General features: G+C 36.3%; 1 protein-coding gene across 1 annotated transcript in view; it reads left to right on the top strand.

The window, feature by feature from the left end:
* Positions 1–12,018, top strand: part of LOC145680791 (uncharacterized) — a 92,808-nt gene that overhangs the window by 23,123 nt on the left and 57,667 nt on the right. The window contains exon 3 of the mRNA XM_081751824.1: positions 959–1,117. Within this exon, the coding sequence (XP_081607950.1) occupies positions 959–1,117 (159 nt within the window). The remainder of the gene's footprint in view (positions 1–958; positions 1,118–12,018) is intronic.

The raw sequence follows: 12,018 nt of genomic DNA, 5'->3' as shown, positions 1-12,018 counted from the left end.
GTAGTGAGTGTGAGCCGAAGCGTTTCATACTACAACTCAATGAAAGCATGCAAAATCGTTTGCACAACATGTGAGCGAGCAAAGTCGTCCAACATAATGTAACTTATTTTGAATATGCTGGATACTTACTGATAAGCTTGCGGTGTATTTCATGAAGTTCAGCACTGTAACGAACTGTATTTACAGTTTCTTCTTATCTGAGAAAGACGTTGTGAATCACTCTCATCACAGACCACTATGTCAGCAACAATATTTTCTATTGGTGGAAAGGTAGTTCAGGAAACTGTTACAATACGGCCTTGATCAAAATACGGCCACTTTTCTAAACTGTTTAGATTGTCATAATCGATTCATGTTTCATATATAGTGATAATCCGGTGGAGGAAGCATTGCATAGAACATCTCAGAGAATTGTATAGCACATCTTAAGATGACGATACTTTTCGATCTGTGTGAGGTCGCACAGCATTCATTAGTCAAACTTATGTATCTTACGATTGTACCAAACCACAAAACGACGGCGGAATGATGTGTGCCTAATAAGTCCGCAATGTTTCGAAAACGTTTCCGAGGGTCGCTTTCCACGGTGATCCTGAGAAACGCATCCGAACATGACGTTGGTCTGTGTACACAAGACTTATTTTTCAAAGCTGTTGAACCTGTTGACCCTGTTGAACAACGTACTATTTTCTGACTGTTTGGGTACTCCAGCCTATTCGTCGGACGTGTACAGAGAGCGTGATGTTAGATGCATTACCTTAGTTTATCCCTGTGTTATATTCTTGAGATAAGTTTGTCAGTAGACGTCACAGCGAGCATTTCATTGGTATCAACATAATAACAAAATACTGTTTAAATGTATATTAAAGATATGTATTTAGAAGGACAAAAGTAAAATATATGAAAGACTATTTTCTGCCACTGTACATATTTCACTTGCATATTTATTTCTAAACAGTGGAAGCCAAAATTATAGATTTAAACATGAGGAGTCAGAGAAATGGATGTAATACATCTGAATTCATGTGCAGTCCTCAGAATTGCATTGACAAAGAACTTGTTTGCAATGGAGATAGAGATTGTATAGACGGAATTGACGAGCATCCTGACACATGCAGTAAGTATTCAGTTCATTCATTCTTAGATATTCTGGTAGTTAAACTAATTCTTTGAAACAATTTTGCGCGATGTCTACGGCTACTATTGTATATCTCACAATGAACAATTTTTTTTTTTTAGATACGGACTTTCTTTGATAAATCCAAGGTCATGTGGGCTATCGGTGGATAACAGTGCGAGTTTTCGAGGTTCTCACATTTCATTCGATGTTCTTATTCTAATAAATGTTTCAAAATTATTTAGTTTCATTAACACGCGTTTTCTTTACCCTACAGGGCAGAATTCTGGGACGGATAACTAGAAAATTCGTTTATTCGTATCTCGTTACTGTTCTATTTTTCATACGTGTTAAACATGTACAGGCAATAGAAAATGGCGTACTAAGCAGGACATAGAGTGTATCAAAGTTGGGACAAAATGTCAGCTAGCAGGTATAATCCGCTGAATCGAATTGTCGAAGACTTTAGTATTGGCTACAGGAGAACAATTCTGCCAACGTTTCCCGTTCAGAGCATAACTGTTACTTTGTCCTTTAGTAATTCATATCATCATAGTTCATATATCATCGCGTTTTTATATCCTAAAAAGCGAATTTTTTATGTATTATACGATATAAAATGATACTGGGAGAACAATAAAGCAATGAACAGTACAATGAAGCAATCAAACAGTAACATAATGTTCTACCAGGTGTTTATGATAAAACGTATTGTGGTTATGTTGAAAGTTGCAGGTAAAAATATAAAATGGAAAGCTAAATAGTAAAATACCAAAGAACACAAGAATAGAACGCTCATTATGTCCACTGGGGTGCTTATCAAGGGACTTTGGAAGTCACTGAAAAATTTTAGAAAGCAAGGAAGGTAATTATTTTTCATCGTTGAAAATATCATGAAAAAATCAATGTTTGTAGGAAAAAATATTTTAATTCTAATTGCGGCGGGGGTGCAAAAATAGGTAAAAAACAGAGTTTACAAGAGAAATGAGATGTTGGTACTCTGTGTCTGTGTTCGGAAGAATTATACAACACATGGGAGGATATTTGGCTGAATTCATTTTCAGATCAACAGCGAAACAAGAGAAAATAGTGCACACCTTTTTGAAAGCCATTGACGATATAAACAAATCATGAAGGTAAGTAGAACGTACTTTAACCTAACGAAAATTTTAGGAATAAAATTCTAGTCTCAACAAAAAGGGTGTTTTTTAGGAATAAAATTCTAGTCTCCTGTAATTAGAATTTATCCAAAAATAGTTTATCGTGTGATGTACCATTCACAAAAATGGTCAGCTTTTATCTGACAGAGGAAATAAAACACATTTTTATGTATCCATATTAACTGCCATCCGTATTTGCAAGAAGTAAAGTAGAGACAATAACTGACAGAGAATCGGAATCTTTCTTGATGGAATTCACAACAAATACAAATTTGTCTTATTTTCTAAGTAGAAAAACAGAAGTTTGTTACTTTTAATGAGAGGTAGAGCCCAATTAAAAATTATTCTCCAGAAGGTATATAAGAGACGATCAACTTCCAAGTAGCTAGAAGGAGTGAGTCTGATGAAAGTACAACTACTGTATTGTGCTTAATTTTACAATATGGAAACAAGGCCTGATAAAATAGTTATGAAATTTACGCGGAAAAAAGAGTTTCCCGAGACCATACAATGACCATACAATGACTACAGTTTACACACTGAATTCGTTGAAATGTTTCATGCTAGAACTTCGAAGTCTTTCATTGTATCCTAATGACATTTATATAGAACCACCGAGAAAGCAAATAGAAAAGACAAAAAAGTAATCAGCGACATCGATGCGCCTGTTTCTAACAAGGGAACCTTCCGAAAATGATAGTTGCAGTGAAAGATGTGGCCTATGGCAATTGAAAGAGCTGTAACAGAGATGAGCATTCCCAAAAAACTAGCTGCCCATAGCAATAGGTTCAAGAAATATAAGGGGTGGAAGTTCGGGAAACAGCAAGGTTGGACAAGGGTGAAAAGTGCAAATTCCGCAAAAAAAGGGGGGCACGGCAAAATGCAATGCTGACAAGTGATATATAGAAAGAGACTTGCCACAATAAGGAACAAATGAAGGCCACCAGTGGGGTTAACAGTGTTGCCAACTGCAATGAAAAGTAAATGTTTTGAAAAGAGAACTATATGTAGTGTGTGCAATATTCAGTGTCATGTAGAACATAAGATATGACTGTATAATCAGTGGTACAATCTAACAAAAGAGAATAGAAAAAACAGAAGTACGAAAAATACGGAAAAGACGAAGTTGGCCGTAATGCGCCACATTTGATCACGAGCTGTGCATATTAGAATGAACAAAACAAGAAGCACCAACTATGCAGGAAACCGACGTACCTAGAGTCGAAAAGAAAAACGAGTTCTAAAGTTGGCAGCACTGGCCATGAAAATCCAGACAATTCTAATATAGTTAGGCCACTCGCTTTACAAAAAGAAAATTCCGGCAAGAGGCATTAGCCTTCGCATCATTTGTACATGCTCGTCCACATTGTACGTGCAATTGTTCGATGAGACAATGGTCCAAACAGAAGATACATTTGCAGTGAGCACAGCGGAATACTGCCAATCCGTCATACATGGTACAATGATCGCCTTTGAATGTCTCGAAACAGTACTCTAGAGGTGTCAGAACCTTTGGTGGTCTTTCTATCACATATCCACACCAGTAGAAAGCAAACATAATCAAAGGCTTGATCTGCAGTGTGTTGCTGTCTGCAGTACTATCACCGCCTATATGATGTATCCAGAGTGTCCCATCTAACTCTGCAACTGAAATAGTTTCAAAGCGAAAAAAAATGAGACACATCCAGTTGTGCAGGAATGTACCCATGTCAGCGGGCGAGAAACTTCTGTGAGACGCAAGTGCCCCCAAGTCCCCCATCATAGGGTCCCAGGACCCAACTTCAAACTTTCAAATAGCACCATCGGTCGAGTTATATTTCTTTCGATAAATCATGGAATATACAACAACGCATATCAGAAATATTTACTGTATGGGATTTCAAAATGGCCGCCAAAAATATCTGCTCGGTGACAAGAACAACGTGCATTTTTGGCGGCCATTTTGAAACCCGTGCTACATATGGCAAATGTTTCTTATAGGCGGCGTTGTATCTATCCCGAGAAATATCATCCGCCCCCTGTTCCCATTTGAAATGTTGCGGTTGACCCCTCGAGCCTTATCATGGGGACCCTGGGGACTTGCTTCTTACAAAGTTTTCTTGGCCCTCGACATGAGTACATTCCTGTGCAATTGGATTCGCAACATCTCTTTTCGCTTCGCAGCAATTTGAGATCACAATGTTCGATGCCATGTTAAGACACAACAAATTTGTGGCGGCCATTTTGAAAAACATGCTTCATATAGCAAATGTTTCCTATATGTGTTGTTGCACATTCCATAATCTATCGAGAGAGGTACCACTCGGTCCTGTTGCCATTTGAAAGTTTGAAGTCGGCTCCTGGGGCCCTATGATAGGGATCCTGGGGGCTCTTGCTTCTCACAGACTTTTATCATCCCCTGACATTGGTACATTCCTGCACAACTGGATCCGTAACATTTTTGTTCGTTTCTCAAATCTTTCAGGTCACAAAGTTTGGTAGGATACCCTGTATATTCCCACATACGACCCAACCATGAATAATGTTTACTTCTATTATAGGTTGTTGGCTCAACCCAACCATTTTATGTTCCCCGACTTGGCATTGCCTCAATCACTCTAGCATTGATGCATTCCGAGTGATGCCTGCTGCCGGAATTTTCTTTTTGTAAAGCGAGTGGACTAACTATATCAGACTTGTCTGGATGTTCATGACCAGTGCTGCCAACTTTGGAACTCGTTTTTCTTTTCGACTCTAGGTACGTCGGTTTCTTGCATAGTCGGTGCTTCTTGTTTCGTTCATTCTAATATGCACAGTTCGTGATCAAATGTGACGCATTATGCCAACATCGTCTTTTCCGTATTTTTCGTACTTCTGTTTTTTCTATTTTCTTTTGTTAGATTGTACCACTGATTATACACGCCATACCTTATATTCTACATGACACTGAATATTGCACTCAATTCATATAGTGCTCTTTGCAAAACATGTACTTTTTATTGCAGTTGGCAACACTGTTAACCCTACTGGTGGCCTCCATTTGTTCCCTATTGTGGCAAGTCTCTTTCTATACATCACTTACCAGCATTGTATTTTGCCGTGCTTTTTTTTTTTTTTTTTTTTTTTTTTGCGGAATTTGCATTTTCCCCCCTTGTCCAACCTAGCTGTTTCCCGAACTTCCATCCCTTATATTTCTTGAACCTATTGCTATGGGCAGCTAATTTTTTGGGAATGCTCATCTCTGTTACAGCTCTTTCAATTGGCATAGGCCATATCTTTCACTACAACTATCATTTTCGGAAGGTTCCCTTGTAAGTTATGCGTGAACATATACATACATTAAAGTTGGTTAATTATGGTTTTCACATTGCATTTCTTCAGCTGCTTCATGGCGTGACTCGGGAACTCTAACTACTCGTATATACTTATACAGAACTACCGGAAAATAAACTCTTTCTAAAAGAAAAGAATCTTCAGAATTAGTGCAGGTATGTCGAAATTTTGAACGCTTGAACATACCCATAATGCTCACATAATCCATTCACTCACACACCATCCTACATAAATATATACCAGTGTTGGGCAAATTTCAATTGATTTAACAATAATTAATTTGTAAGTTTAATTGTTAGTTGCAATTAACGATCAAAATTATTAATTGTCAATTGTTAATTGCAGCTGGCCATTAATCAATGAGAATAAATTGCAAGTAATCAATCAATTGAAAAATAATTGCTGTGGAAAGAAATTGCAACTAAATCCAGTCATTCAATTGCAATTGAATGTAATTTACCATTAATTCAACTTCGATTAATTTTCACAGGAATTACTTTCACTTGATTGATTAATTGTAATAGATTTTCATTGCTTGATGAGGAACCCGTAATTGTGTATATATTATATCGTACAGCTCAGTAATATAGCCGCGATTTTTGTTTGGAGGAGGGGCTTATTGTTGGGATATATATATACATATTCGTTTGTTGAGTCAGAATGTCTAGTTATAATAATAGTAATAATAATAATAATAATAATAATAATAATAATAATAGTAATAATAATAATAATAATAATAATAATAATAATAATAATAATAATAATAATAATAATAATAATACTTAGCCTTTCTCTGAGGTGCCGGCTTCTTTAGACATTTCTTCGCTGTTTCTCAATTGCTGTTTCTGGACATTTTCTTCGCCAAATTGACACCACTACTGTCTTTTTCTCCCGTTCTAGCCACTTTTCTACAGCGTGTTTTGAGTCTTTATCTGAATTAATACCTTGTTTAGATTTTTCTCCGTCTTTTTTTTTGTTTGTTTGCATATTTTTCTCACCGAAATAATACAATTAACTTTTTTCCACTTTAACCATTTCCGTAAAATGTTTTCCGTCATTTTGCAATTGCAAACTAAGTTCTTATTTCGACACCCTAAACAAGTATAACTCAACAAATGTTCTGAACTGCTCTCACTGATCAAACATCAGAGATTGCTGTGATCTAGTCTCACGCTAGAAGTCTTTACTTTTGTTTTCGACGCTCTCCTGTTAACAATTTTCCTCAATTATTTTAATCGGAATGAAACCAAAACAATAAACAAATATCTTTAATTGTAGCCTTTCTTTCTTTCGTTTTCTTTCTTGTAAGTTAAGGAAACTAAATTAGCTGCTGAGCATTTACCCAAATCCATTGATCGCCGCTTTCTTTGATGCCAATTCGGCTAGAATTGAATGGTATGAAACGGAGGTTTCTTGTTGTTAATCCTATTTGAACGGCGGTAAATGATTCAAAATAGACGATGATAGGTCTCGTGGTTTGTTATTTTTCTCGAGGTCAATGATTTCTTGGGTTCAAACATGTCCATTCCGTCCGGTAAAGTATTTTTTTGTTTGTTTTAGAATTTTTCCTTTTATGACCAGAAAGAAACCAATTCTTTTCAGTATTTCCTGCCTCAGTTTGCAAAGGCTTTGGGTCTAAGAAGTCACGTGAACACTGTGGTCTTTACTATGTCAAACAGTAAAACAATAACTTCATAAGAATATGGGCCCTGCACTCTCTTGTCTTTCTTCTCTTTGAACAGCAGGGATTCCTAGAAAACCCGATTTCCATACTCCCCAAAATGCAGACATTTTTAAAGAATAAAGGAGGCGTAAGCGAACTTAGCTTTCTAGAAACTGTTTAGTGACATATTTTGTTTCGAAGTAAAGTACATGAAAGAGAATTGTTTCTTCCGAGAAAAATTACGAATATGAAAATAGCAAAGTACATGGTTAGAACCTTTGGAGGTGGCAGCTCCTCGGCCCACCCCTTCCCTACGCCACTGGTACAGCTGTCTTCAAATATATATAGAAATTCAATATTGTTTGACGCTTAACTCTTCCTAAACCGCTAGACCTATTTCGATGATTTTTTATACATGAGTGAATCCTGGTCATATCAATCAATCAATCTATCTATCTATCTACATACATTCGTGTTATTTTCTACAGCGCTGGCAAAAGATGTAGTTTATACACTATTAATGTAAAATTTGTCACTCATATTGAGAAATATCTGAATTTTTAAAGAAAATAAGAGAAAATTGCTGTTTAGCCCCCCTTTTAGGGGTGTAAACACGAAAGTTCATTTTCCTTATGGGAGATTCAATGTTAAATTTTAGAAGCAGTTTTTATCAATAATTATTCGTGAAGATTTTGGAGCAAATCAGTTGTATTTGTTACAAAATGCAAAAACACTCATTCCCAAAGGTAGTAAAGCCGTCACAAACATTATTTTGCGAAGGTCCCCCTTTTGGGGGGCAAGGGGCGTGAAAAGGTGGTGGGTGATATGTTACCAATATCCCAAAATTTATTTTCGGAATGCCAGTAAGCGTGAGATTAATCACAAATGTCACAGAATTAATGCTCCAATGTCCTTACATGTAAGAGTAACTTATAATGGGGCTACAGCCCCCTTTCAAAAGTAAAAAAAATCACCATAAATATCCTTAGTAGGGACATACGAGAAGAAGGTATTTTTGTAATTAATGTGAAATTAGGCGTCATTGTATCAAATGAGTATGCGTTTTTCAAATCTGGAATGTTATTTTGATAACGCACCACCTTAGGGGGGCACAGGGGGCGAAGCACTCAATGACGGATCTTCATAAAAATTCAAAATTTTGTTCCGGAAATGCCAGTGAGCGTCAGATTTTTCACCACTGTCACATAATTAATATTCTAATGCTCCTTGCATGTGCCAGTGACTTATATGGGGCTATAGCCCCCTTTCAAAAATAAAAAATCACCATAAATATCCTTAGTAGGGACATACGAGAAGAAGGTATTTTTTTTTTTAATTAATGTGTAATTTGGCGTCGTTGTATCACAAAGGTATGAGTTTTTCACATCTGAAATGTTATTTTAGTAACCACTGCCTTAGGGGGTCACAGGGGGAGTTCCATCAAATGATAGACCTTTATAAAAACTCCAAATTTTGTTCCGGAAATGCCAGTGAGGGTCAGATTAATCACAAATGTCACAGAATTAATATTCCGATGCTCCTTGCATGTGTCAGTTTCTGATATGGGGCTACAGCCTCCCTTCCAAAAATCATATTAAAAATTCACCATAAATATCCTTAGCAGGAACATACCGGAATAAACTATTTATTTAAAACCAATTAAGTTAAATTTGGTGTTATTGTGCTAAAAAGGTATGTGTCTTTTAATATGGGATGTTACTTTGGTACCGCACCGCCTTAGGGGCACAGGGGGCGAAACATAAAATGATGGATGTTTATAAAAATTCCAAATTTTATTCTGGAAATGCCAGTGAGCATCAGATTAATCATAAATTTCGCAGAATTAATATTCCGATGTTTTTGCATGTGCCAGTGATTGATATGGGGCTACAGCCCCCTTCCAAAAAAATCGCATAAAAAAATTAGCCATAAATATTTTAGCAGGGACATCCGAGAAACCATTATTTCTTGTCAAATTAATGCAAAATAATTTGTTATCTTAGTAAAAAGGTACGCGTTTTTGAAATATAGAATGTTATTTTGGTATCACCGGATTAGGAGGGCACAGGGCGCGAAGCATAAGCATGTGAATCTTTATAAAAAATCCAAATGTTATTCTGGAAGTGTGAATGAGTATCAGATTAATCACAAATGACACAGAATTAAGATTCCGATGCTCCTTGCATGTGTCAGTGATTGATGTGGGGCTACAGCCCTCTTCCACAAATCACGATAAATATCCTTAACAGGGACACACCGCAAGAAGCTATTTTTTTTTAAAATCAAGTAATGTGAAATTTTGCGCTGGCCTTTTTTTTTTTAATTCGGTATAATTTTGATAACGCACCACCTTTAGCGGCAAAGGAGGCGAAGCATAAGATTGTGGATCTTTATGAAAATTCCAAATTTTATTTTGAAAATGCTAATGAGCGTGAGATTAGTCACAAATGTCACGGAATTAATATTCCGATGCTCTTTGCATGTCCCAGTGACTTATATGGGCTACAGCCCCCTTCCAAAAATCACAAAAACTCACAATAAATGTCATAATTAATATGTAAGTTGTCATTATTGCAAAACAACAACAACAACAAAAACATACAATAAACCTGGAAATTACTGTAAATGAATAACTTCTGTCAGTGTAACTGATTATGCATATAGCTTTGTTGTTATGGTGTCACTGGAATATAATCAAAGAATTTTATATTTTTAAAAATCAATTAGGGCTCTTTTTATAGCAAAAAATCTCACACACAAATCACCTACGTATTTTCTACACACTTAAGCAGAACCATCTCAAAATAGAACACAAAATGAGAATGGAAAACATAGCAAGAACAAAAAAAAAAAAAAAAAAATCTTAATGAAAAGTAAGATCTTAAAAATTAAAAGTGAGCTTTAAGTTTCAATATTGTTTGCTTTATTCGTAAAAAGAAAAAGCATGTACTTTCATTACTTCTTACACAATAACCGTATTATCCAACTTTCCATATAACAACTTACTCGTATGTACTGCAGACGTAATACACACGGACACACGGTTATAATAGAAATAAATGTTTCCTGAGGAATAAGAATCAAAACTGCTGGAAATTATTCTTTGTTGAAAACAACTCTTTTTGGCTCTACTATCACCAATTGTTTAAAAAGATCATTAACCTAAGTGTAAATCCCATAAAATCAACTTACTTTTATTCGGCATGCCCTCCTGAACGAGCAAGACACAAATTAATGCGATTTTCTAAAGAAACTGTGAACACCTTCTCCAACATATCTGCAGTGATCATCACTATACTGTGGACAATCCTTTGTTTCAAGTCCTCTACACTGTTACATGATTTTTGGTAGACAATTTGTTTTAGGAATTCCCACAAGAAAAAATCGCATGGTGTAAGATCCGGACTTCTTGGTGGCCATTCGACACTTGACCCCATAGAAATAATCCGTTCCCCAAATTTTTCTCTCAAAAGGTTTATAGTCGTATTTGAGCGATGCACTGGCGCTCCATCTTGAATAAACCATAATTCATCACTTTGACCTAAATTTAAACGATCAAGTGCAGCAAATACTTTTTCTCTTAGTAGTTTTTGGTATGATGACGTTGTTACATTTTCATCAAAAAAGAAAGGTCCGATCACCTCTGTCGCAGTTATACCACAGCAAACCATTATTCCTCGTTTGTCCATTGACACTTCTGATCTCACGTTCGCCTGTATCGATGACCAATATCTTGCATGTGATGAGGACATAGAACCATTTAAGAAGAATTTTGCTTCATCGGAAAACATCACTTGAAATAAGAGGTTTTCATATTTCTTCTCGATAACCTCATATAACTTCTCGATAAACCAGTTACAGAAGTAAACACGATCACCATAATCACTTGCACACAATTCAGAAACCATTCGGACCTTGTATGGTTTTACCTTCAAGTTTTTTAAAATTCTTTGTAGCTTAGTTTTCTTATTATTTAAGCCTAAGCTTCGACAAGCAAGGGATTTCCGCGGTGAACTAGTAACAGATAACAACACCTGTCTTTTTGTTTCTTCAGTAAATACACTTGGAGATCTTCCTGCACTTTCTCTAAATGCAAGATGGGCAATGTGAAAACAATTGCTGCGGAACTGTTTGTATATACAAACGGTGAATTTGGATATCGTGTACTTCTAATCCGAGTTCTTTAACTATACGGGATCTTGTTGCTCCGGCAGATTTGTCTGATAAAATGTACCATTCAATTACATTAGCACGCGGATCCTGAGTTAAAGACTGCATGATCGAAGGACACTATAGTATGAATACACTCTTAAAGTATACTGGAAACGACAAGTAATTATCAAATGATTAAGCCAGTCTATCCCCGAGATTCACCTACTATGTAATGTCCATTTCCGAAGAAGTCAATCTAACCCAGGCGTTGATTACAAACACGAAATCCTATTGAATTGTCAACACGTTAACTCTTAAATCGTTGGTGTATTGCGATAAGAAAAGGTCTGAAAATGTTGTCAGCACACATGAACAAGAAGTTGAGTCAGGAATTAGAGGGAGTTTTATAAACAAAATTTTGTTGACATTGCTTAAAATCAGCTTACAGTGGGACGCCAATAAATGATTCGGACGTGTTCCAGTGCTTCTTAATAGGGCCCACACACGGTCCACGGTTTGCGCAAACAAGGCTATTTGTGCAAACAGTTTGACTGTGTGTGGTGCTCTATGAACTGTTTGCGCAAACGTTTGTGCAAACATTTTCCACATCG

The sequence above is a fragment of the Thermobia domestica genome, chromosome 3 (assembly GCF_964235325.1).
Source record: "Thermobia domestica chromosome 3, izTheDome1.hap1.1, whole genome shotgun sequence".
Lineage (NCBI taxonomy): Eukaryota > Metazoa > Arthropoda > Insecta > Zygentoma > Lepismatidae > Thermobia > Thermobia domestica.
Note: the sequence above shows the minus strand (reverse complement) of the source record. Positions and strands in the feature narration are given on the sequence as shown.